Genomic DNA, 27731 nt, shown 5'->3' with positions numbered 1-27731 from the left:
GGTTTTACGCGCCGAAACAACGATATGATTATGAGGCGCGCCATAGTGCAGGGTTCCAGATAACTTTTGACCACCTGGGATTATATGACAAGCACCTAAATCTAAGTAGACGAGTGTTTTTGAGTTTCACCGTAGCCGGGCTTTGATCCCGCGACCTCGTGCTTAGTAGCGTAGCCGAGTAGTAATTGTAGCCGAGCAGTAGTGAAGCCATGTTGGTGCAGCAGAAATCTTAAAACTGACAGCACCTTTTAGATAGATAACATGAAAGTAGGCTACGAAATACATTGGCTTTCCAGCTAACAGTTCCCCAAAAAATCGTCAAGCAGATGGGTAAGATCTCAACTGTAACTCAAACGCATATTTTAGTAGAATTTGGGGATGGATGTCTCGAAAGTGTACCTAGTCTAATTATTTGTGATAAGCAGACATTATTTCACTACTGCTCGACTTTAATTTCCCAATGGAAACATGCGAAGTAATTAAACAGCTCATTAGTGATGATATTTAGTTATCCCCCTAGAGAATATGACTTACTGCGTAAGTAACGTCCGCCTCTTCATGTATTTCATTTAGACCGGCCGAATCGTACTGTATGCTCCGTGCGTATAAAAAAAATGTCCGAAAAAGAACAGTACAACTAAGGGCTGGTGAGGGCGTGGGAAATTCCACATCACATACGATACTCTGTTAACAAGCTTCAGCGAAGCTCCAGTTGATTTAGTAGCTAGCCACGTCATGTAGCAGAGTGTTGATCTAGGCTTGCCTCATGCTGAGCGCTGGGCTGAATTGCCGTGACCTGCACGTCGGTGCCTTCTGGAACAGCTTTACCAGCGGACGTTGGCGTGGATGTGCGGGTTGTTGCAGCGGCCACTGAAGGTGTCCCGACGTGCTCCTTCGGCGCATGTTCCAGCCTCGCCGCATGCTGGACCACCGGATGTTGCCCCGCCTTGTCCTGGCTTGGATTGGCTACAAACAGAATGAACCTGAATGCACTAACCCCCAGGACCATGTACTGGAAGCAAGCTGCAATATCAATTGGAGCTTTACAAATTTCGCTAATGCGAACGAATTTCAAAGAAAAAACAGAGCTCACCAGTACACAATGTTCCTTAGTGTTGTAAAGTAAGAAATAAAGTGTGATATACTTATCGAATAAAACATCGTGAAGAAAAACGAAACAAAAACAAATTAATATGCACAGTGACTTTATTAACGGAAGGATTTCAACAAAATCATAATAATAAATGCTATTCGAAAAGTCACGTGAAATTAAAAAAGCGGCAAGGCAACAAATCATAAACTAATGATGCGCGCCATCTATCTAGCAACCGACAGCCTAGCGGTACACAATGGACTCTACCTGTGCATAAGAAACGCCCGTCTATACAACGCACCACGTATTCCTTACAGTTCAGTGAACAATTTAGTCAGCAGCTGGCCCTTCGGAGAATATAATGCATACATCTCATTGATAGCAGCCGGTCTGGCCAATCTAGCATTGCGCGTCTCACATGGTTTCCATAGCGATAGCGCGCGCCGCACTCAACCCTCTCTTGTCAACACAGTGAATGACGCAAGTCCTGAATTTCGCCCCCGCCCTCCAGAAAGAAAAGTAAGAAACGTTAGAAGCATAGTTTGCTCAGAATTCTTGAAGACGATGCGACACACCATGCAGATATGCAATGCTAACATCTAGTGAATTCTTGGCACCTCTTGCAGGTACAAAGCTCTTAGATCCCGCCTTTACTCTTTTCAGGAATCCTTCGGTCAAGAAAGCCAAGTAGCCCTCAGGATATTGTGGTTCCTTGAGTCGCCCGAGTTGCCTGATGAAGGTTTGATCCATCCGTTACAAACATGTCTTCTTCAAAGCGACATTCAGACAAGAGACAGCAATGACTTTCGGAAGTCAGAAATTGGCTTAACAGACCGTGAGGCATATGCAACACTTGTGACGACTCTGAAAACATTCACTCACAACCGCCTGTTAGAAGGGACCTTTAACGTGAACTTTAGCTGAGAATCTTTGTGAACACCTAAAAAGAATCCATACGGGAATGAGCACATTTGTTAGCCTCAACGAAGAACAAGGCAGTCGTCAGCACACCTAAATGTTACCATCATCGCCATGGAAGGGGGTAGTAAGTGTGCACGTTACCATACTTAAATATGGCTAAAACCTGTGGTACCCTAAAGCATATCATCATCATCAGCCTATTTTGATGTCCACTGCCGAACGATAGCCTCTCCCAGCGGTCTCCAATTACCTCGGTATTGCGCTAGCTGATTCCAAATTTCGCCTGCAAGCTTCCCTTCCATTCTCATCCATTCTGTAACTACAATTGTCCACTGCTATCTTTCATTTTTTACTCTGAAGGTGAACTAGAATATCGGATATTCCCTTTTTCTTTCTGATCCACACCCTTCTACTGCTGTTTCTTGACGTTACGCCTAAAATTTCTTGTTTGATCGCTGTTGGCGCGGTCCTTAACTTGTTGTGGAGCTTCTTTGTCAGTCTCCATGTTTCTGCCCTATATGTGAGCACCTCTAGAAGGCAATGACTGTACACTTTTCTTTACAACGACCCGTCATGACTGCTTCTCATGGGCACTCCAACCCATTTTTGTTATTCCATAAAGTTTCCTTCTCGTAAATGGGGTTCGCTGTGACAGAAGTACGCTGTGATAAGCGTACTTCTGCACAGACTCTAGAGAGTGACTGGCGATCATGAATTCTTGTTCTCTTGCCAGGCTATTGCATATTATCTTTGTTTTCTGCACATTGCCTTCAACCAGACTCTTACTATTCGTCGTTAAGGCCCTCAATCATTTGTTTCGTTATTTCCCACTGTTCGTGAACAGCACAATGTCATCTGCAAGCCTAAGATTGCAGAGATATTGGCCTTTGATTTTCACTAGGTGAATATCAGAAGAACCTTCAGCATTTACAGACCCTTTATTTTTGCGCGAACATGCCATCTCTCCACACAATGATGGTTGGAGCCAGCGAAGCAGACACACACTCCAGGAACTTCCGCACAAAAACTGCGCACTTGCCCTTAAACCTCACATCGTGATTAGTGTTTCTTCGCAGTCGCCGCGACCCCGACAACGTATGCCTTTAGATCACCAATCTTGCGTAACAACTTATCTCAATTGGAAATCATCATCATCATCATCATAAGTCTGTTTTATGTCCACTGCAGGACGAAGGCCTGTCCCTGTGATCTGAAACTTGCCTAACATTTTATTGTTTCGCTAAAATGAACACTGCATTGAAAGGCTTAAACACCATAACAAACCACTCGCGTTTCAGTGCGGCCGTGAACGAACAGCACAGAAAATAAGGAAACGAACAACGTAGAAATAGTTTGACATATGACTATAAGAAGAGCATTGACAGCGGTAACTGCCTCAAATACTGGCGGAAACCTGAGCCGCTGTGTTTGGATAATGGTGAAAAAAAATAGAGTAGAAGGAGAATAGTAACGGTACCTTCTACGAAGGGTGCGAGAATTTTTCAATCGTTCGCGGAGGAGTAAGCAATGTAAAGAAATTAGGGCACAATTCATCTCACGATTGAGCTCACATGGTATGCGATTAGCATTCAAGCAATGTAGCGACGTACTGTGATACACAACTCGCGGTAATTTCAGATATGTAGTGGCCTTTCTGATACTTCCGATGCTTAGGCTACATCCGATATACACGGTCTTGGGTATCCACCCAATTTGCTATGGCATTCGAATGCGCAGGTTGCCCACAAAAATAACTTCATACTGATGAATGCACGACGACACAGTGACGACGATAGGAGACCGGCGAAGGAATGAGGTCAAACGAAAGGCATATGCAGTATGAAGACGATGGCATGACAATAGTGGGATAACGGTTCTGAAGTGATGACGATAATGTAACGACACAGCGTCACGAGGACGTCCCGAGAACAGCAGGATGATGACAACCGGATGGTGAAACGGGACTGACAACAAAGGCATGAACGTCTTGGCACGAAGGCAACGGCACTACGCCGATGGTATGACGACAAATGCATGAAAGCAACTGTTTGACGATGCCGCGACGGCGTTGATTGTGTGACAACGGCGGCATAATCCCAACTGATTGGTGTCAGCGTAATTATGATGGAATGACGAAGGAGTGACGTTGCTGGAGGGATGAAGGCGGTGTGACCACTGGGGTTTGAAGGAAATGGGATGACCTTTGTGAAGTAATGACGATGGCAAAATAGCAGCATGAAGGCGACGGCCTGACGACAAAGTGTAAATGATGACGACGACATGAAGAGATTAGGATGAATAGGTTGCAATGATGACGATGGAACCACCATGATAGCATCACGACGATGGCATGACGACAACCCCATGACGACGATGGCATGACGAGTGTGAGGACAACAGGGTGACCTAGAGTGTGCAACGACGATGGCATGACTACGACTGTATCACGAAAAATTTATGATGACCATGGTGTGAAGATGACCACATGGCGAAAATCACGTGAAGCTGGAGTAACGACAATGCGACGGCCTTAACGCCTCACGACGATGTTATGGCAAATAATGATGGCGACTGTGTGACGACAATAACGTGACGACGATGACAGGCCGAGAGTGGCATGACAGTGCTTAAAAGACGATGTTTGAACAAGCACGATGACATCAGGCCACAAACACATACGTAGTGGTCAAAACAGACAATTTTGGCTAATGAAATACAAAGGCCGTACGACAAAAGAGGTATGATTGCAGCAGTATGACGATGATGCGATGACGTCTCTGAAGCAACGACGACGGCAGAACGATAGCGCTACGAGGACGGCATGACGACAAAGTAACGACAAAGGTATGATGACTACTGTGTGACGACGAAGGCCCAACGACGACGGCGTGTGAATGATGGCATCACGAGAGTCGGATGACACAGCCTGAATGACGATTATGCTACGACCACGACGGCATCACCACCCCGAGCATATTACCTTATAGTCGCTCTTAACTATTAAGCATGGGCTACTGAGTTAGCTTAGAAGGAATAACGACGTAATGACGGCAGTCAGATGAAAAGGCTGGAATGAATACGGTGGATCGACAATGCCGGCATCACGACCACGAGCTCTAGTGCTCATGAACCTAGTGCCCAAGCTTTTAGACAACTTGGGCCACTGCATTGGCGTAGAAGGTGTGACGACAACATAACAAGAGCCAAATAAGCGAAGCCAAGCGTAATGACGACAATGGAACGGCCACGACGTCATCATGAACACGAGCCCATGCCTAGTGACTCAAGCTCGCAGACAACTTGGGTCACTGGGTGGCCGTAATTAGTTGGACGGATGGATGGATGGATTGATGGATGGATGGCTGGATGGAAAGATTTAAAATGCCTGAAGTAGGCAAAAAATTCTAATCGCATTAATACTGCGATATTCTAGGCGACGTCGCATGACTAATTTTGAATATTAATTCCGCTCTTCTCAACCACGGATGGTTCGGTTTCGGAGTGTCTTGTCTCGTGATCCGAACTTCAGCCTCTCCTCAAGAAGGCTATTTTTTTGAGCTAGTACGTCGTTCATGCCTAAGGGGAATCAGTGGTGCAAGGCGACGAAGACAGGATCTGAGAGTAGCAGGGCTTACGTCCTCTTACTCTGTGTTGGGTGTCCCCGTCGTTTTACGCCGCTTGTTCCTACAAATCTTCGCCAGTACGCAGGGAGGTTAGACTTCGACGCGTCTACCAAAGATTAATGCGAGAGAGAGAGAGAGAGACCGAGATATCTCGGCGTACTTGCGGAGGCGGCGCCGTGAACCTTGGCATCCCCGGACGGCGGCGTGGGCCACGTCTCCGGCAGCGAGTGCATCAGGGCCAGCGAGACGGCGCCGATGAAGAGCGCCGAGGAGAGTGCCATCAGCGCCAGGCACAAGGCGCGCGCCCAATGGACGCTGGGCACCGGGGCGTCGCCCTCGGTCGAGAAGGATCGGCCGGCGATCAGGGACTCCGTGTCCGTGACGCCGTACCGGTTGACGCCGGACAACGAAGAGTGCGGTCGCGACGAGCGTCTCGTCCTCCACAATCGCTGCTCGGGCACGCTGCTCCCACTGCGAACTACGTTACGGCTGGCGGCGGCCGTTTCGCACTCGGAGCAGTCGAGCTGTCGCTCACGCTGCCGTCCGGCGACGTAGCGCTGCCAGATCTGCTCGGTCTCTTCGGAAAGCGTGGACTGACTGCCGCAGGAATAGCTGCCGACTGACGACATGCCTCTGGCTAGTTGATTGACGTCTTGCTGAAGCTGCGGGGCGAACGTCTATGCTGTGACGCGGTGCAACTGACAGTTGTGGCACGTGCTCGAAGCTCGCAGTCTAGCTTCTCCTTCTTCTTCATCCCCGCCGATCGCGTCAACCAACCACATCCATAAACATTAAAAAATTCAAGTTTCACCCGTAACGCGATGCACAGGCGTGATATCTGGTGCCATTAGTGTGTAGCAACTCTATAACTTACGTAATTTTAGTACCACGCTGTTTTGAACGCAAAACACAGAATGGGGCGAATGATTGTCGAGGGCTTCCATATGTTAAGGACACGTGAAAGTGAATGCTTGAGCAATCCATCAATAAATGTAAGCCTGGGTAAGACTGATCTAACACGTGGCACAGAAAAAGGAATTGATGGAAATGCGCCTGGTTATGCTCGCTTTCAAGGGAGTTCAGTTATATGCCTATTTCCTATAAGTGTAACGCTAACTTGTGTGAAATAAAACACCCCTTGGTTCGCGCATCTGCCTATATCCTGTTCTGTGTTTTGTGTTCAAAACAGCGGGCGGCAGCTAACTAACTATACACGACCAATTAGCCCCAGTCGCTGCAATTCTAGTTCTCACTGTTTCGTCTGGCATCGGATGGAAGAAAAATATGTTGATGCGGGCGACCAATCCGCTTTTGAGACTAAAAAATCCTTTGTTTGTGGGAGTGAACAGACACCGCTTCTTCTTACTTCTTTTTCCTATATTGAGAGAGAGAGGGAGAAATGAGATTGCAAAGGCAGGAACGTCAACCAAAAGTGAGGTTTCGGTTTGCTACCCTACATTTTGGGGAAAGTTGCCTCAGGTAAATTACTTCAACTCGGTTCCCGTTAATAGATCAGCTGAAGATCGTGATGTGCACCATTCATAATTATCCAGGTGCATTCCTATTTTTTTTTTGTAGCATTCGCAGGAGCGCAATAATATGCGCAGTCAATCTTGGACAGCTTCGTACAATATCAGTTGGATTAAACATTAATATATGCGTGCGGAGCCATGTCTTGTGGAGAAGAAAACTGCATTAATTGTGCTGGTGGCCCTAGAACTGGTGAAGTGGAGCCACTCGGCTATTCCTTGTTTCCCTTTCCTATTCTGCCAGTCGCACTTTATCGCTGACTACTTCTTCGATTTCTTTCCCCTCAGTGCAGAGCAGGACATAAGCCAAACAGACACCGGTGCAAGAGGTAGACAACAAAACGACTATTGAAGTGCGCCCATAACAGTTATCGCTGCAAACAGAAGTCCTTGTATTTTTGACCTAATACGAAAAAGAGGAAACAGAAAGGTTAGAGTAGCCAATGTTCTCTCTACCTCAAGCCCTCCGCAGCAACCAATGTATATCCGAATGGGAGATGCTGTCTTCAAAGGAGAAGTGTTTTGGTGTGGAGCATTTGATAATTGATACTCATCAAGCATAAGAACGTTTTACTCAGAATTTCCGGTACGCGCAGCGATTGACATGCTACGGCAGCTGAAAATTGAGAACATTATGAGGCTCTTGTACTGCCAGTTCTTTGGAGGTAGAATATGGTCAGAGGATATCGGTGGTTCATTGGCTTATTCATCATCATCATCACCACCATAATCATCATCATCGGCTTATTTCATCAGCCATGGCTTATTAATCACTACTAAAGAGCCACTGAAGCTGTGGACAACAAGAACACTCACTGCCATGCAACAACAGGTCACGATACAAGTTATCGCTGCATCGTGTATTTTTGGGTACGCAGTCTATTTTATATGCGCCTGATCATTCATCAGCCCCGTTTCGCTTCGATCTGCCCTTTTAATAGTATCACCTTTCAGGGCCCATGATTTCAAGCGGACCGCTAAAATTTTTCTAAAGATGAAATTTCTCGCTGTCTGTGTTTCGAAATGATGTCCATGGTTAGCGTATAAGTAGATTGCCGTGGACTTGTAACGACTACTGATAACAGTCGTATCCAGTTCACTACTGACACCACCGTGAATTCTACGTAATCCTTTGAAGTGTGAGTCATCAATGCGTCTCAGTTGATTTAATCCATTTCACTATAGGAATAATGCATAACAAGTATGGTGAATTCACCACCATCACCTTTAGCGTCATCACACTTTTAAAAACGTTTACACCTTTTCGAGCTTATCTTGCCTCAGAACGATAATCGCCATCTATCAGGCGCGCCTTTCCTTTATCTTATGCTGCACGCCCGGTGCTATGTCACGCTGGGCGTTATTAGCGTGACAGAGCACTGTCGACAGAAAAGTAGCCAGGGCAGAGTTTTCAAGAAAGGAAATCCTAGCAAGGCAGATGGCAATTGCAGTTGTGGGACAAGCCCCAAAGGCTGCAAACTTTTCTAGGAGTGTACCTTTGTTGTCGTTGTGGTTAGTGGTGGTCATTTGATTTCATGCGGCAAGCTTTCGCTACAGCGTTCTTTTTAGTAATCCTCTACATTTTGCTTGAACTGTCACACACAACCGCTGATTCGACTGATCGAGCTAACTGTTCCAGAGCATGAGGTATTGGGTTTGATTCTACACCACTGTGACCGCATCGCATTGGGGACAGAATTTGAAAAGAGGAGGAGAACCTCATGTACTTATAGGTGTATGTTCCAGAAACCGACGTGGTCTATATCGCTCGCGAGCTACCCACCACGACACCTCCGTGTGTTGCTTGGGGCCATAAAACCCAATTACTCTATGTCGATTTAATCACAACCACAGGAATCTAACCTGGAGAACGTCACAACTTGAGTAATTTGACGAGCCGCAGCCGAGCCTGATGGGGTCTCATCTCCGGAAGGCATGGTAGCCAGCTCGATGTATCGACAACTGGGGAGCTCCGTGGCGTCCACCAAGATGTTACGTGCGGAGAGACAAAGACAATGGAACTAACAACGATGTATTTACAAGAGCAGCGCATCCAGAGACCGAAATAAATGCCCATCTTCGTCTTCCTTTGTACGATGTCTCATAAGCGCCTGTTGTCTCGTAATAGTATAATGAAGCGAAGGAAAGCACATGGCAATTTATTTCTAGTTTTTAATGGAAGTGGAAAAATGATAAGACAAAGGGTAAAGAACGTAGATGAAAAAACAACCTGGCACCAGTGGGAGCCGTACCCACAACCTCCGCATTACGCGTGCGTTGCGCTACCGAATGTGGTATGGCGTCCACGGTTCCCACATCCACATTCTTGGGTATTTATGTATATGTGCAGAATTTAGCCAGATTATGATGATGATTATGATTTATTTGCGTTCCCTTTGAAACGGCGCGGTATCAAACAGTCACCTAGCGTGCTTGAGTTACTCAGGCTTTTCATTCTAGCATTTTTGTACGCATCTCCTTATTCCTTGTTTCTCTTCCACAAAACTTCTCTATCTGCCCTGTACCACTACCTATGCTTGTAACGGATCCCGTCGTGTCAATCTTTACCATGCTGTTTTTCCACCAGTACTTTAAACGTCCATTAACTTTTATCCCTAATTCTTCCCAATCCAGGTCTCTCAATACCTCCTGTAAACACGCTGTGAATAGCATTGGAGAGATCTCCTTGTCTGCCGCCTTTCTTTATTGGGATTTTGTTGCTTTCTTTATGGAGGACTACGGTGGCTGTGGAGCCGCTATAGATATTTTTCAGTATTTTTATATACGGCTCGTCTACACCCTGATTCCGTAATGCCTCCATGACTGCTGAGGTTTCGTCAGAATGGAGGCATTACGGAATCAGGGTGTAAATGTTAATGGAGAATACCTTAGTAACTTGCGATTCGCTGATGATATTGCCTTGCTTAGTAACTCAGGGGACCAATTGCAATGCATGCTCACTGACATGGAGAGGCAAAGCAGAAGAGTGGGTCTAAAAATTAATCTGCAGAAAACTAAAGTAATGCTTAACAGTCTCGGAAGAGAACAGCAATTTACAATAGGCAGCGAGGCACTGGAAGTCGTAAGGGAATACATCTACTTAGGGCAGGTAGTGACGGCGGATCCGGATCATGAGACGGAAATAATCAGAAGAATAAGAATGGGCTGGGGTGCGTTTGGCAGGCATTCTCAGATCATGAACAGCAGGTTGCCATTATCACTCAAGAGAAAAGTGTATAATAGCTGTGTCTTACAAGTACTCACCTATGGGGAAGAAACCTGGAGGCTTACGAAAAGGGTTCTACTTAAATTGAGGACGACGCAACGAGCTATGGAAAGAAGAATGATCGGTGTAACGTTAAGGGGTAAGAAAAGAGCAGATTGGGTGAGGGAACAAACGCTAGTTAATGACATCCTAGTTGAAATCAAGAAAAATAAAATGGGGCATGGGCAGGACATGTCATGAGGAGGGAAGATAACCGATGGTCATTACGGGTTACGGACTGGATTCCAAGGGAATGGAAGCGTAGCAGGGGGCGGCAGAAAGTTAGGTGGGCGGATGAGATTAAGAAGTTTGCAGGGACGACATGGCCACAATTAGTACATGACCTGGGTTGTTGGAGAAGTATGGGAGAGGCCTTTGCCCTGCAGTGGGCGTAAGCAGGCTGATGATGATGATGATGACTTTAAACGTCTATTCCTTATCTCGACTGCTGAGCGGTTGATGCTTCCATCCACTTTAAATCCAAGCGCTTCTGGGAGGTGTACGCTGCCTGTGGGTCTAACTGGGCGAATGCCTTGGCATTCCATTTCGATGTACATAGTGGTCTCCGGATTTTCTATGCAGCGTACACATGCCTCATTTTGTTGCTAATATTTGCTCCGGTATGTTTTTGTCCTCAGGGAACCATCTGTAGTCTCAAATAGTAAGCCGTTGCGGTTTGTGTTATCGTACAGATTTTCCTTGTTAATTTTATTCTTCAAATTTTTGTTTATCTCTATGGCCTGTTTTCATTCATTCAAGTAACCTCATTGAGTGCCCTGCGATTTCGTTGGATGGGCCTGGACCCCGCCTAGGTTTCGGCCAAGGGCTGTTCTCCCTTGGCGGCTTGCTCGGCTCGCTGGACGGCCCAGAGTTGGTGCTGCAGGTCCGAGCTGAGCAACGCAGACTCCCAGCGCGCGCGGACGCTGTCGCTGTTTGAGGCTTCATCATCGATATACTGTAATATAGCCGTACATTTCAATACGATATGCTCCAAGGTGGCTCTAGAGTCACAATTTCTGCACCTGTCAGTCGTGTATAAATCTGGGTTTTTTAGGTGCATGATTTGTTTTGTTTCCATTATTTGCATCCGATTCACTGTCTCTGTTTCTCTCACTTCCTTTCTGTTAACTCTTGGTTGTATATTTACACTTTCAACTACCCTGTACTTAGTTACCAACTTTCTTGACCTCTTCCGCCGTTCTGTGTCCACGCTTTTCAGGTACAGCTGGTTGTGCGCTTTAGCCGCCCATTTATTTTGATTCATGCCCTGCGGCCTTTCATGAAAACAAATTTCGCTCCGCGCTCTTCTGACTTCGAAAAAGGCCCAACGCATGTCAACCTGCACTGCCTCATTTGTGGTTTTGCCGTGGGCTCCCAAAGCCAACCGGCCTACGTATCTTTGAGTAACTTCCAGCCCCGATAAGATATCCGATTTTAAGCACGGAATGGCATTTGCGAACGTTAGCGCTAGCACCATTACTTCTTTCCAGATTCCATGCACAACCTCTTATTTATTGTGGCGCCAAAGTGGTCTATGTTTTATTATTGTTACATTCAGCTTGCCCTTTATTTTCAGATTCTCTTGGTGGGTGCTTAAGTCTTTCATTTGTTTATGCATACGCAGATGTACTTATATTGCTCAATTGACTATTGGTATGACTTGCTGTTAAATTTACGCCACTTAATTACTTATCTCTTCATTAAAGATCATAATTTCCAATTTATCTGTGCTAAAGTTAAGACCTAGATTTGTCGCTACGTTACCACACATATTCGCAAGTGCTTGGAAAGCTCTCGCACTGTCCGCCAGTAGCCCTATGTTTTCCGCATACATCAGTCCGAGGGAGTTCTGTTGCACGATTTGTCCATTACACATGTATGGTAAACCAAACCCTAATTCACTGTTCTCCACTCGTCTTTCTATGCCCTTAACATAAAGCATGAACAGCAATGGAGACAGAGGACATCCTTGCTTCAGTACTTGGTGAATTTCCAGCATTCATTACATTTTGGGCCTTCCCACGCGACTTTTACTGGGTTATCTCTATATATATCTCTCAGCAGCTGCACGTAATCGTCATCTATGGCTTCGTGCTGGAAAGTTTCTCATAACGATTCTCTGTCTATATACGTTATCGTAGGTTCCCTAATATCTAGGTATGCTCTACGTAAAGGTCAATTCTGAGCTACAGAAATACCTGTGCACTGGTGAGTACGAACATGTTATCCTCTAAGCGTCTGCATGGTGTGCCCTAGCTAGCGCCACCATAGGCTATGGCGGCGGATGTGAAACACCCCTTCAAGCAATGGTGCCGTGCAGAACGTGAACTTTATGAGCAGGCAGTTGAGCAATAAAGCATCGTGTCCTGCCTGAAAGCATCAGACCTGCCGGAGTCGAGACGCCTCACCAATTCATTGCAAAGTTCTTTCATTGTTAGAGCATAATTAGCTAATAGTTGACTGTATTGTTAGTTTATTGCATTTTGGTTGCTTGGGAAGGGCCTTAACAACCGAAGCCAAATGGGGTCATGACGTGGTCGTCCAACATTATTCAAACTATGTAATTGTAGCTAAGCGTAGACCGAGGTGACAATGTGGTTGCGCACACAAAAAGTAACAACACCAGCAACAAAAAAAAAAAAAAAGAACTGGGGTGCTATGCAGGATGCGCCGAGTTTCTCGTTCACCCGAGTTTTACCCGAGTTTGCTCGACGGCAGTCAGTGAACGGAGATAGTGTAAAACGCGCAAAGGCTGCAGGCAAAAAAAATATGTATACAAAAAGCCGCGCATGACAACATGAGCGCACCCTGCGCGGCACGCTGCTTCCACGTTTCAAGCGCAGACGGCTGCACAACGAAACGCGCCAGCGCCGCGTATTGTTATCAACGGATTATCGCAAGTTAGCAATACCGTGACTGTCCCGCTGTCTGTCTGCACACTTGCCGTGAGCCGCTTGCCACGCCTTTCCCGGAGGCGTCAAGGGCGTGCCTCCTCCTTCGGGCACTATCTTTCTATCCTCCTTCGAATGCGAACAGGGTGCATGCGGCGCATTCTTGCACCTACGCTTTCGCTCAAACGAATACGTTAAAATACAACAAATAAAGTAACAAACATTTTTATTTCTTTACGTGTCTGTTTTTCATTTTGAATGCTAGAAATTTCTCATGACAAACGGAGATCGAGCAAATTATACAATTTTGCACTTCTTGCCGCGAGTGGCGACAGTGAGGCGAAAGCTTAGAAGCGGATACATTGAAGCGAGTCGCACGCACGAGGCAGTTCATACGGTGAGAGGTCGCCTAGGGGCGCTACAGTGCTATTCTCAATAATGTCAGTGATCGCCAATCTTTCTGTATTAGGAGAATAGAAACGCAGCGCCGCAGTACGGCTGTTCATCGCAGGCGCTTCAAGGCCCCCGCTTTACCAACTGAAAATGACATACTAGTCATAAATACGGGAGCAATGGCTGTCGCTGCAAAATGGTACAAAATGGCGGTCCGTAGCGCGCGTAGTGACGCAGTTCAGTGAAAATGTACCAGTTTATCCTTGTGCGCGAAGCCTCGGCGATGCATTGCGAAGAAGTGCGTGCTTCCCAGTGACACAATTCATCGCTTGTCATCGCTTGCCCAGTGAAGGTGCCTCTGAGCGCATGTACGCAGTATTTGAGTGTGTTGTACGCTCCAAGGTGCTTGCGGATTACTTATGCTGGAGCCAGCAGCGATCGCAGAAGTATATCGTAACGACACCGCAGCAATCGCATTTTGTCAGGTGAGGGCTCCTGTGTGCTGTTATGAAATGAGACTTCGAACTGAGGAAGGTGTTGGAACTGTTGAGTGCTCAGTGCTTGTGATGAAGAAATGCCATTGCACTGTGTCTAGAAGAGCGAGCGATTCTCGGACGCTGATCGTGTTTACGACGTTGTGGCTCCGATACATCACCGATGACAGAGCAGCCATCTCAAACTACTGCTGCGATACGTACTCCTCAGCATCGTCGTCGCCCTCGGCGCATCGACGCCTTGCAGGCAGCAACAGTGACGTGCCGAATTATTTACTGTGCGCTACGTCGCCACAATGCAGGAAATGAAACCGTGCTGTGGGGCCATCTCAGCCCGAGAAGGTATATGCATAGACCAGCGACAGTCAATGCTTTGTTTTTGATAGTAGTGCGGAGTACTGTACATCACCGATGACAGTGCGTTGCGCGTGTTTTATGTCGGTGGTAAACATTGTTGATGCCTCTCAGCTCGGCACCGCGTCGCTGTTGCCAAAAGATAAGTTGGGCGTGGCCCAACCGTGGTGGGTGCGCGCACAAGAGTTACATGTCTCGCGCGGGGCGTGACCTCTGGCTTTGATTGACAGGCGAATTCGTGCTAAACTCATACATCGCGAAACCCCCTCCGAGTTCAACTCGGGAATATGGTGGCGGCAGCAGCAGCCTGTGTTATTGCATCCAGCGGCAGCAAGCGTCAGTATGACCGTCTGGACCCGTTCACTTACATGACCGCCGTGGTGTTTCAGCGTCCTTTTCGCCTGTCGAAGACATCAGTGTGCTGGCTGTGTGACGAGCTAGGCGAATACTCTCGTCTGTGGAGACAGCGTGGCGGGCTTCATTCGCTCACCGTCGAAGAGCAAGTCCTCTGCGCCCTCCGTTTCTACGGGACTGGGAGTTTTCAGGGAAGCGTCGGCGCCGAGCGTTACATTGGACGTCATCAAACTGCTGTGAGCCTCTGTGTCAGAGATGTGTCTGACGCGCTTATTGATGCGGCAGTGCGGAAGCGGTGGCTGGCTTTCTCGAAGACTGCGGCTGAGCGGGCATTTATAAAAGAACGCTTCCTACTTCGCGGGAACATTACGAACGTAGTCGGATGTGTCGACGGAACGTACGTAGGAATTAAGGCGCGTTCAATGTCAGCGTTACTGTGATTAGCATTGAAGCAATGTCTAGACGCACCATATTGCCAAATTTGTCACTTCTGTGTAGCCGACTTAAATTTTGTGTTACCGACATCACACATGCGGCAGCCTATGATAGAGACTTTTTCGCTGGTTGCTATCTTTTTACCGATTGTTCTACTTGTCTATCAGGGTGCCTTCCAAATGGCTCACTTTTTGGGGAAAGAGGTTAATGAAGTATAAATAGATATCACAAATTGTGTGAAGTACCCTGTGAATGCTAATCTCGCAAAGAACTTGGGGTTTTTTATGAGATTACTTAGTACTTATTACAACTTACTTAGTATGCACAATGCTGAATTTTGGTCATGCGTCATCTCTATTGGCCGCACTATGAAACAGCAAGGCATTGCACAATTCGTTGCAGTGCGAGATGCAGATGTCGCGCCAAGCCGGTTGTGCCTATGCATTTATGGCGAAATGAAAATGCGTTCAGAATCATGGTGTGCTGGCTTGCATGAAGATAATACTTCAGAGTGTTTGCTGTGTTCACTGTTGGTGCATGTGCCAGTGGTTGAGTGTATTATCTCTTTCTTTGGGGGGGGGGCAGTATTATTCTGTATGGACAAATCGTATATTTTCGTCTCATAATGGGGCTCTAATTCTTCAGCAGTAGAACAATGCAGATCCAATGCTCTGCAGAACTTGGTGTGCGTGAGGATGTCGTGAACCACCAAGGCAAAATTACATATCGGGAGAAATGTGGTGCAGATGCCAATGAAAAGTGGGTCTTTAACCCGCCATGATAAGAATAAAGATTGCAGAGCGAATAGACCTTTTGTACAGCTTTAGAGCAATAATTACACAAACTGTAACATGCTCAAACATGTAAAAGCTTGCCGCAATGCCATAGTAGGATGAGCAATATGCAGCATATTTTGGAATTGAACATGTCTTGTAACTGCTATTTTTACTGTAAGCCTCGCTGTCACGCCTTTCCCTCCGGCACTCCCTTTGCTGAAACGCAGCACTGTCTTTTTATTGGTGTCATGATGATGGTAACGGCAGCAGTAAGGCTGGTTAATGCTTGCCCCTTTGATTCCTGCGAATTTAGTGGCACAGAATATGGCACGTGCATACACCTGTGCAGCAAAATTTTACGCTTGTGGTGATTAGTTGGAGAGCTAATTCGGGTTGGGACATTTCAAAGATGTGCCCCATTGTGGCTTCATAAATAGAGCATTGGTGAGGTTGAAGACTGGTTGTATTGGTATAGAAGCTTGAAGTTGAATTGCACAACAATTCAATGGGACACAAAGAAGAAATACACACAGCGGAACGATCTGCTGTGTGTGTTACTCTTTGTGTGCCGTCGAATTGTTGCGCAATCCAACTTCAAATAGAGCATTGGCTTCTTTGTGCAGGACAGAGCAAGTGTGAGCTATTCGACACCATACCAGTGCCTTGCCACACAATTATGGAAGTGTGATTGTTTGCAAACAAAGCTTTGCTTTCAAATCCACCTGCTCATGTAATACAAGCACTGATTGAAAGAACCGTCATACAAGAATAATGGTGAAATGAATGGCCTTTGAAAATTTGTATGTTGATACTAATAACATAATAGGTGCCGCACCGGACTTGACAATTGTACTGGACAGAGCAGTTTGTTTACTATGTGAAGCACAAGCTTCCATTCCATGCTGTGCAGATAACCAAGCTCAGTTTGTTTATACGTGGTACACAACATTCACTCTAATCTGTTTTTGATTCTAAAGAAGTGCCAAACACCACCTCTTTTTCAAGGATGTCATAGCAATATTTGGGCGAGACCTTTTTACAGCCACTCATAATGGAAGTGTGGCCAGCCAGCTTTGCTTGGGTGCCTTTATAGGTTTCTGTTCCTGATCATTGTGTGCTATCAAGTTGATAAAGTCTATGCAACCAGTGCAAGGCATTACGTGATTCTATAGTCGGATACAACTTTAGGAGGCCGCAGAATCTGCACTTCAACGGCAGGCAAACACAAGCCTGCACCAATGGGCACGCACTCTACACTGACCTCGTGCCGCTGGACGCACTAATACCCGCTCGTTGGAGAGGGACTATTTCTTTAGATGTGGAGGCAATCGGCTGCTGCGCTTTGGTCATCTGGGCGGGGCCTCTCCTGTCTTGTGAAGTTGTATCTGACTAGAGGATGCCGCTTTTCATACAACACAAAAGGACAAAGTGTACAATTATTTGGCCTATGAAATGGATACATCACAAGTGAGCTATGCATGGGCTTATTATAAGTTGTGTGAAAATGAGTACATGCAAATATATGACATTGTTAAAGAATATGTGCTATCGAACATGCATGTTATGGCACGTTTAAATCGGGGAGTGTTGCATTCATATGCACAGTCTATAGGTGATAGCATTATTAAGCTCATGCCGTTTCCTGTCTTTTCATTGTGAAATACACACACCGTTCATCTTGTGGCTAATCAACACCCACTGTATTCTTGCACACAGAAAGAACAAACAGCACTGTGACGTATTTGCTACATTAGTGTCTTTTTCATTTACACGGTCCAAAAGTGGCACAGGTTGTCTTACGTTTTTGCCCAATTTGAAGAGACATCAAGTGCATGTTACAAGTGTCCCAATATGCACAGCATATATGTTTACTGCAATAATTTTATTCATGCTCTTGAATAATAAACAAAATAATAAACTGAAAGCTCCTTTATAAGGTGTGTTCTGGGGGCTCGAGTGGAGAGCAGTGAGGGCACTGATCCTACTGTTGTAGAGCAGCCCTCTGGACCTTGCCACACTCTCAAGAGCTCATGCCTGGCGCTCGCCTACTGCCACCAGGCGGTTGAGTGCCTCCAGCAGCAGAATGTTTTGCTGCAGGAAAAGTGGATTGTTGGAATGAATCAACTGCATATATACCATTATTTACAAATACAAATGCTCATTGCACTATTGGTACTAAATGCCCTTAACTGTGGAAGACTTTATTGTATGCATAATAAAACAATTTGTCGGGACAACGTTGCTTTATTTGTCATAACGGGTTGTTTTTTTCAGAGCCAATTGTAATGTTTATTAGTGTGCCAACTGCTGAGGTGTCTTCGCACCTTCACGAGTCTCTACTGTCAGCACCACAAACCTATTTTTGTTCACTGCAAAACCAATGCCGCTCCCTACAATACCGTCTTATGCGAGCTGATTGCATCCTGTGCCTACAAAAATCATATTTTTGTCCCAATACGCAATCTTCTACCATCCTCGGCTGCAGTTCTCTCTCCTTGACATCCATTCTGTCACGCTTATGTAATCACCTGTTATAAGTTCGCAACAAGTGATTGAAGACGTGCACAGCCTGACCGCCGATTCCTTTTTTTTTTCTTAATCTCAACTAGCATATCAGTTGCCACGGTTTACTGCGCCACTGTCTTTCTGCTTTAATGCTATCTCCAACAATTTTGTTACTTCGCTTTCTGCACAGTGCTCGACTTCTTAAGTTTCCTTGTTAACCTCCAGGTTTATGTCCCATATTGCATAACCGGTAGAATGCAATGATTCTAAACATTTTTCAAGGATATCGGTAACGTGGCGATCACGATTCGGGAATGCCTCCCATGTGCTGTTCAACCCATGAAATTTTTGTATAAGTTTCCTGCTTTATATCTGTACCTGCTATTGATATTTCACCTGTATAAAGATACTCTTGCATAGATTCTGCGAGCTGAATGTCACTGATGAATTTCTGTTATCTCACCAAGTTAGTGAAGTTACCTTTATCTTTTCCATTTTTTCGCGGGCCCACGTACATGTAAAAGCACGAACACTCATTGGTTCTCAATGCCTTTTTTAAACTGCTGGGCATTCAGTTCGTTACTAAGAAAGTGTCTTAATCCGTGCACTATTATTATGCTAAATATGAAACAGTAGAAATATACTTATCTGCAGTTTGTCGATGTTTTCTTCACTGTGTCGGTTGCGAGATCCATCGTCGGCACCACCTCCTTGTCGCATCGTAGCTATATAGGCTGTCTTCCTTTTGCACACACTATGCAATATTCGTGACGCTCGCAGTCACGCAGAGTGGAGGAACTCGGCGCACTCACAGAAGCAGCACCGGATAAGTTGTTTGTTCAGGATTGTGCTGTGAACAATAGGTGCGCGTTGTGATCTGTAAAATCACCGAAGCTATTGGCAGTCTTCCGGGGTGCACGGAAAGATTGCTCACGGAGGAACAGAACTATCAAAGAAATTGTGGTCATCGTCGAGCCTGATCACTACGTCGCGCACTGCAAGCTCGTTGTACGAGTTTATTTACACTGGGCCTCTTCGATGTTTAGCCGCCATGCTCGCCCGATGAATGTATGTGATGACGCCACCACAGCGTTCCCTCGTGGTATAATGCAAAGCGTACTAAATTACAAATTAGTCGAATGCACATTCAGTGTACATCTCGTAAGCGTTAAAATGCTTTTAAGCAACGTTGAAGTAACTAATAATATTGTACTAAATGCATTTGTTTTATAACTCGCTTGTACGTGTAATGCACTCGGTGGAACGACAAACAAGTGAAAGAAGGCACGACCGTGCACCGACGGTATGATCACGTGAGCCCCAGTTTGTCGACCGCCCAGAAGGCAACGCCCAAGGAATGATAGCCACCCAGAGTGAATCTAGAGAAACCAATGAAACTGGAGGCTTGTCGAAAGATAAACTGTGTCTCGGTACCATTTGTGCTTTCATCTTGGGGTGTCGCCAGAGCTCGTGAAGATCCCGAGTTTCGCCAAACTCGGCGCATCCTGCGTAGGAGCCCTGGGCTTCCAGAGCACACTCTAACTGGCAATTGCAATTTAATATCGCTGCCTTTAAGCCACTCCTATAGGCAGTGACCACCATTTTGGCATAAGCCGTATATGACGTAAGAAAATGCAGGGCCACTGCTGCGTCGTATGCACCGAAACAGTTGAGACCGCAACGGATGTTTTTCTCCGCACGCTCTGGCACTCAAAAGCGCAGCATGGACGTCCTCCTTGAATTGTCAGCCCAAATTCATTCACTCGCGCAGTGAAAGCAGCCGCAGACACCGAACAAGCATTTAAAAGCAAAAGGACGCATGGCCGCAATAACGTATTCCCACCTCCTGCAATCGTTTCCGGTGCTCTCAGTAAAGAAAAGAGGGGCTTTTAAGATCGACTTCCCTTACTCCGAGGAAGTCATTCCTCGGGGTCAGTTCTATTTCGTAAGCACTCAGTGTTCCTAAGCTGCTCTAAGGTTCAACTTCGATATATAAGAAAATAAAATACAAATTTACTACCTCAGCGAATGAGGTCAAACTTTGCAACCTCCATGGCTGTGAGACGTGTACGGTTTAACATGCAATGCCCACCACGGTTGCTTAGTGTGGCTTTGGCGTGGCGCTGCTAACCAAGAGGTTGTGCGATGAACCCCGGCCAGGGCGGACACATTTCGGTGCAGGCAAAATGCAAGGACGCCCGTGTACGGGGCTCAGGGTGCACCAGACTTCCCTCACTAGGCGTGCCTCACAATCAGATCGTGGTTTTGGCACGTAAAACCACAGAACTAGATTTAAATTCTTCAACACACCAAATATTGCTTTCTGCAATAATAATTTAGCACATCAAAATGCCGTTATGTGTTGTCTCGTGTGCCTTTTATGTCCGTGTCGTTCTACCTGTGATACAACGAATTAAAAGATGGCCTAACAGCAAGCCCGTATGGCTCCCCCTCTTCCAGCTTGAAGTATGCGTAAGATAGCAGGAGTCACTGCCGACTTGAAAAGTTTTCGCTTATTTATCTTTGAGGAGAGCAGTAACATTCAGCAGCAGCTTCGGGCGGGTTATAAAACATTGACGACAGTTTCATGAGCAGAAAGAATGACTGGATAGCACTTGTATTTGTGTGCTTGTGTGTTCGTGAATAATTACGTTTCCATGGATTATCTGTCAGCGAAAAGGATGCGTAAATACTTGGAAATGAACCAGCGCGAGCACTTTTTGTCACAGTAGGAAGCTGCCCCTGAACCTACAGAAGGGCGAAAGATGGTTTACCTAAGACGCTATGGAAATGTGGTTTACGTAAGGCCCGGTCTGTCCATTTTCCTTTAGGTGTAAGCCACTGTATCCAACATGTCACGGCAATTGCTTTTCTTAGAATAACTTGAAAAAGACCAAAATGCATCAATTAACTGAAACTGTCAAGACAAGACAGAGCCTCGAACCTACCAAGGCATTTCCCAATTTAATGAGCATGAAAAAGGCGACCATCATTTTAAACTTACTTGCACATTTACTGTAGCTACTATGCATGCTTTCCCAATGTTTAAGCAGGCCTAGCCAGAAACGGCTGGCGCTGTTGGCTTTTACCACCTGAGCATACTTTAGAAAACCGTAAACGCAGCGTACGAGTAAATGACAGAGCCATTTAGAAGCGGGGCCACACGCGGCCCTCCTTTTACTACGCGTCCCAGGCGAGGCCTCCTCGGGCCACGTCTCGCACAGCGCGGCATCGGACACGTGAGCCTTGGGCGAGTGCGCCCTGGTTTGACCCAGCGTCTTCATGGGGGACCGCAGCCCTTGTCAGAGACCCACCAGGACGCGCAGGGACCGGAGGACTCGAACGAATGGCTCTACTGTCATCAGGAACCGCAGGCAGCGCCGAGCTCCTGGCAGCTGGGCGCTTGCCGGCAATAGGGGCTCTCGATGCGGCTGTTCGGGTGGCAACAGACTCTCAACTGCGTGCGCTTGCGCTCGTCGCACTCCTCGGACTCATCGTCCTGCTCGCCGCCGAACAACATGTGCAGCACGCGCCAGCCCAGCGAATTGCGCCGAGCCGAGGCGTCGGTAGTGCGAGGGTTTCTCTCGGTTGGCTCTTCACAGCTGAGCCCGCACGGCTCGCCGTCGTAGGCACGCCGCAGGGAGTCCTCGACCACGGGCAGGTGACCCGGCAGAACGAGGCTGATGGGGAACGGCACGTAGTAGGCAAGCCGGCCACAGCGATCGAAGATGAAGACGTCGTCCTTGCTGCCGCCCATGGTGGTCCACACTGGCTCCTCCTCGCTCTCCTGGTGCACGGCGAACGAGACGCGCCGGTCGAGATGGTCGCGCAGGTGCGCCGACTGGCGGTCGTTGACCACCAGGAACTGCAGCTCGCTCATGTTGGCCCGAAGCCGCTGCAACAGAGCCTCCAGACTGCGCAGCGGATAAATTGCGCATCGTGGCGCCACGTTATATAAGCTCACCACCCACCGACTAATCTACCGGAACAAACCCAGACTGCTCTCACGACCACCCTAAAGAAGTTTCGAACTCACACACATAGCATTTGCTTAGGAGACAGGCTTGAAGAGCTCGTTATGGCCCACCCCCTTTATTCCCTCTCTCCCAATATGGCTTTTGCCATCTTTTCCTATTAAGCATTTATTCAATCAATCGTGTGCGCCTTACTACGTCGCGATAATAGCGCACAGTATGCATTTGAAGACGCCACTAAACAACGCTCACTTTTGTCAATGTTACATATGGCGCTGCGCAAGTAATTATGAGCAACGAAGCACATACTAGGTATTGTCATACCACTATTGTCATGTTCGTCAACTAATGTGGCCATATGACCGGCCTCGTTAGCACTTAATATACTGATGGCCTTATGGCATAGCACAAACAGGGACAGGCAAAAAGAAGAGTTGGCTAGACGCATACACATATGATCGTGGTTGCCGTCACGTGTTCTTTCGTCCCCGTTTCTCTGCTGACTATCCTGCTAGGCCGTGAACTCCAAGCTCTCCTTACTGGATTCGAAAGGTCAACGCAATGAAGTTGCGAAGTGTTGCTTCTGAGATGTTGGGACATTTAGGCGTGGTATAAAAATTGTCGCAATGTGTTCTCCCTCCCCACTTTTCTTATCACTTTTATCGTGAGTCAGCGCAAAAAGAACACAAACACGCTGTTTGTTCACCATAAATTAACAGCCAACAATTCATTATTGTAGAAGCGAACGTGGTGCTAACGAGATAATATCGCGCGCTTTTAGAACGTATCATGGAAAGTTCATAAACCCGTTATTTGTTCACTTAAGAAATACGTGGTGCATAAAAATGCTAAATTGAAACATGGTGCGAAAGAACGCACCAGTGCGAACGCTTGCGCTTTGACCCCACTTGTATCTGGTGCTGTTTTGCACAGTGCACTAAATAACATTGCACCGTAACTAGCCCGACTTTATGCATGGCGAAAGTGGCTGTATAACGGTTACGGTAGCTGCCTTTCGCGTTCATTATATATTTTTGTGTCTTCGTAACGACACGAGCGTGATAATTTATCATTGTGGTTAGTAAATGAACTCGCCAACATGACATGTCTGGATTGCTTTTGCCCGGTGTGTAGCAATAAGCGCTGTTGGGCGTACAATTAAATAACGGTGTTTTTAAACTGGCTTAGGGGTAGTAAGTTTTTAAGAAGGAACAAAGAATACCATTGAAAAGGGACATATTTAGCATACCAATTTACAGCTTACTTAACTTCTTATGGCGATTATACATATTTTAGAGAAATATTATTAACTTCGTGAACAGTTCGCAAGAATATGATGCACTTATGATTATGATATCGGTAACCGTTACAAGGTTGCGCAGTTGTAGGCATCTGTTATATTCTCAGGATATTGGAATGTTTATCAATTGTTTTTGAGGAACAAGGGGGAGTAAATCGACAGTCTGCTACCGGCACTGCCAATCATCTGCCTCTTTTAGTTTCAATTGCATCGCGCTTCTGTCAGATTAATAAAGCGTTCACCTCATGAGAGCAGTTCAGCCTTGGACATGTGTCCGACAGAAGATGGCAAAGTTAAGGCATCGCCTCAGACAGGTCATTCGAAATAATTTCAGCAGCGCGGTTCTATTATTGGGGAATCCTTCTGTGAGGCTCACCAGGGTTAAAGCTTGGACAAACTGCGGCCCCGACTGGGCTAAGTTGGGGCGCGGCATACTCTGATTGCGTCTTAGCGAACATATACCGCACATCCGTCATGGCTAGAAAACCGAGGCGCCGTCCCTTACCCGGAGGCCTGCTGCCTACACAAAGATCAGGAAGCCTTGAGCAACGCCACAAGCGTGACGTTTCCTCGGTGCTGGGCGAGCACGTCCTGCCCGCCCACGGTCCACGTTTCGGGCGTGCCGCAGATGGGAGCTCGGGCTGCCATGGCGGCCTGCAGGCAGCCCGCTAGCAGCACCAATAACCGGGCCGCCATCTTCACTTCTGCGCAGAACATGCAAGAACACTTGAATGGTTGCAGTCATCACGCCGAAAGGCGAGAAGTGGTGTTAGGCGAGGTTGCGGATAGGATTTACAGCAATTTGGCAGCCTGGACGCGTTGGTATTTTACATCTAAAAACTGTACAGGCACACACACACGCACACACAGCAGATCCCAATTACACCAGACCTCCATCAGTCGCACTGTATGTGTGTGTATATATATATATATATATAGTGCTCCTGGACAACGAGAATCACCATTGTGGCCTACGTTTCAATGCGATTTAATGGCCATCTTTAAACTTCACCTTAGACAGTGTTACACTGCTATTGTTATTTCTAACTCTGTAAAGTCCTTTTTACAACAGTATAACTTGAGTCCGCTCTTAAAACTAATATAGAGGACACCAATTTTTGCGACGTTTATCAGAATAGTTGTATGGAACTACCCGTTACCCAATCCACACACATGACTTGCACGCGGTGTTAAAAGCGCTTTCGCTACAGATCGTGTTTCCTGTTTTCTTGCGTTCCCCTGCAACCTTCTCAGAGATGAGAAGAATAGTTTAAAATACTTCTGTAAACATATCCACATCAGTATCGTCCCGAGTTCCTTCAGCTACGGTCTCCCCCGACTTCCGCATTCATCGTTCCCTACCCCTGCTCTGCTTTATTCGTATATTCTGTTCAACAGATTTTCCTTAACTGGCACTGTGAACGCAACTCTAATGCTGTGAACGCCATTTCCTTATAAGCCATCATGTTCTGCGTCTGGGGTTGCTTTCCTGTCGTCCATGCAGCGTACGATGCTACTGACTTCCCGTGGCTGCTTTCTCTTGCACTCCCAGCAGTTTTCGTCATCCGAAGAGATGACCCGAATGCTCTTTCTTTTTTATTCTTGTGTTCCAATAAATCAACTAAACGGTGACAGTATGGTGGAGTTTTGCTCCACGATCCACAGAGGTAACACACAGAAACCGCACACGCGGCAACATAGTCACGGTGAAAAAAACTAAGAGAAAGCGTCTGTGAAGAACTGCCCAAAAGAAAGCACAATTAACGATTGCTGGTTTCATAGGTCTCGTACTCAAGCGAGCCTAATGATAGACTAGAACGCTAGCGCTGCGCTGTACTCATCAAATTCTCGCCACGAATATGCAGCGTACACCCGCCGCGTCAGGATTCAGCCAGGTCACGTTCTCACCTGCCTGCAGGCTGGGAGCGTCGAGTGGGGCGGCTGTCGTCGGGGCCTCTGGGAGACTCGAGGGCCGAGATCCGAACTGCACTGGCTGCAATCGCCACCACGCGCGCACTCCAGATAAGTCGCCTCTTGCGGCCACCCCTTGAAGTGCGCGCAGAATCGGAGAGGCACCGTGGTAGATTGGATGTCGTTGTTGATGCTGCTCTGGCTGGAGAGCGCGCGACCTTCGGCTAAGTGGCTGCTGCCGCCTCCCCCTCTGCGCGCTGAAAGTCGGGCGCGTGGGCTGCGCCACTCTACGTCTGTGCTTTCGACAGTTGCCATGGCTCGGAGCTAAGAGGCGACCGACTGGGCAAGGAGTCAGTAGTGCTCGAACAACCTAGCTCCAATTCCTCAAGCGCTGAACGAAATCGTAGCAATAAGATTTGAAAGCTAACACCTGCTAGCTCTGTGATGTGAAGTGACTTCTGAATCATTTTATTATTGTTATAATTCTTATAATTACAGTTTTCCAGTGTTCTTCTACTTCTTAACACTGTCACCCTTTATTTTTCTGAATTTTCAATTACTACTTTAATTGTAATCCCGCTCCCCTCTTTAAACTTCCAGCGATTGAGGGTATTTATAATAGGTAAATAAATAAATTAATTAATTAATTAACTTTTTGGACACGTAGGAGAAACAGTAAATTAAGCGACGAAGAACTCCCGCGTATCAGTATCAACAGCAACTCACACCCTCTCTAGTGTGAAATTTGATGAGTTAACGTAGTCTTCTAATTCGTATTTTTGTCCAACAATTTGTGCGTCAGATTTTCTTCGCATAACTTTCGCACATCGTCACTTTATCTGTTACATTTTCCATTCGCGAATTTTTTAGCACGTGTGTAGGCTCCATTTCCTTGAGTTCTGCTGGTACTTTAGGAGCAAGTGGCGCAACTGCGTAAGTGGCACAACCAACACTTTTGAACGTTGTAGTGGTCCGACGCGCACACCGTGACACATTTCTTGAAGTGCTCCGACCTGAGTGAACCTTTGTGTAGTGCCGCAGTACGTCCTCTTGTGTGCGCTCGCAGTGTTTCTTCTCTCCCTCCTTTTATTCTCTTTCCCCTTACACTCAGCTTGAAGAAGCAAAGTCGAAGCACGTTCGATTGGGCGCCATATCTTTCTTGCCTTCACTTTTTATGTCTCCTCTCTCTCTCTCTCTCTCTCTCTCTCTCTCTCGATTTCGCGATATAGTTGCGTTAGCTTTGCCCTGTTGCCCGCCCGACTATTGCACGCTTTTAAACATCGCACAATATTTTCGGTTATCTTTCTGTCTTTTCGCTTCGTCGCCTGCGCTGTGTAGCAGTGTTCTTTTCTTTATTAACGTTTTCTTTCTCGATATGTCTTTTCTACCACAAGTGGGGAGGTCAGTTGGGGAATCTCAGGCGGGGCACCACCCGCTGTACTTCTAAGAGTCCGGCCGGGCGACCGCGTTGTCACCCATCTTATAATTTCCCAAACTATTCCGTCAATGCTCCCCAACTCTTTTGTGTACATCGCTGGCTAGACCCCCATAGTTCTATGCTCTAGTTCGTCAAACACACAACGGCTGTCTCGGTAGTCTTTTGTATGTTGTTAGTTTGCTATGGGCTTTAATTCTTTGGGCAGAGGGCTGTCATCGACTTCAAACTCAGCGTAACCCGTCCGCGATTGGGTGCGCGGGTTTGAATCTTTGTGGACTGATTGATCCTTGTTAACGAGGAGTTGTGATTGGTGTTTTTGTATGCTCTGTGGCAGCCTGTTGGGACGCCTCCCGATGCGTCCGGAGAGAGTTCCCACTGGAGGCACCAAGAGACGAGGTCGCTGCGAGTGCTGTTCATAGTATGTCATAGTAATGTCATATGTCATAGTAATGCAATGTGCAAGTGCCTAAATGAG

The 27731-nt window shown here is 46.7% G+C and overlaps 2 protein-coding genes across 2 annotated transcripts; both read right to left on the bottom strand.

Annotated features, from left to right (window-relative positions):
• Positions 1-733: 733 nt before the first annotated feature.
• On the bottom strand, positions 734-6768 carry LOC142578498 (uncharacterized). Its single transcript, XM_075687879.1, has 2 exons — positions 5798-6768; positions 734-966 (listed from the first exon to the last, which is right to left on the bottom strand). Exons 1-2 carry the CDS (start codon positions 6264-6266, stop codon positions 734-736), a joined length of 702 nt encoding a protein of 233 aa, XP_075543994.1. The 5' UTR covers positions 6267-6768.
• A 14810-nt stretch (positions 6769-21578) lies between these two features.
• On the bottom strand, positions 21579-25966 carry LOC142580047 (selenoprotein P-like). The gene is made up of 3 exons (XM_075690798.1): positions 25816-25966; positions 24413-24611; positions 21579-22547 (listed from the first exon to the last, which is right to left on the bottom strand). The coding sequence occupies exon 3, from the start codon at positions 22511-22513 to the stop codon at positions 21995-21997; it is 519 nt and encodes a 172-aa protein (XP_075546913.1). The 5' UTR covers positions 22514-22547; positions 24413-24611; positions 25816-25966; the 3' UTR covers positions 21579-21994.
• Between the last annotated feature and the right edge of the window lie 1765 nt (positions 25967-27731).

This window comes from Dermacentor variabilis, chromosome 4 (genome assembly GCF_050947875.1).
Source record: "Dermacentor variabilis isolate Ectoservices chromosome 4, ASM5094787v1, whole genome shotgun sequence".
NCBI classification, from domain to species: domain Eukaryota; kingdom Metazoa; phylum Arthropoda; class Arachnida; order Ixodida; family Ixodidae; genus Dermacentor; species Dermacentor variabilis.
This window is presented reverse-complemented; position numbering and strand designations above follow the sequence as displayed.

Bases quoted from the DNA above. Each gene is read 5' to 3' on its own strand.
- LOC142578498 (XM_075687879.1), bottom strand. From the start codon at position 6,266: ATGTCGTCAGTCGGCAGCTATTCCTGCGGCAGTCAGTCCACGCTTTCC. The intron at 967-5,797 runs GTACGCCGAGAT...TTCTGTTTGTAG, and splicing joins TCACGGCGCCGCCTCCGCAA to CCAATCCAAGCCAGGACAAG.
- LOC142580047 (XM_075690798.1), bottom strand. From the start codon at position 22,513: ATGAGCGAGCTGCAGTTCCTGGTGGTCAACGACCGCCAGTCGGCGCAC.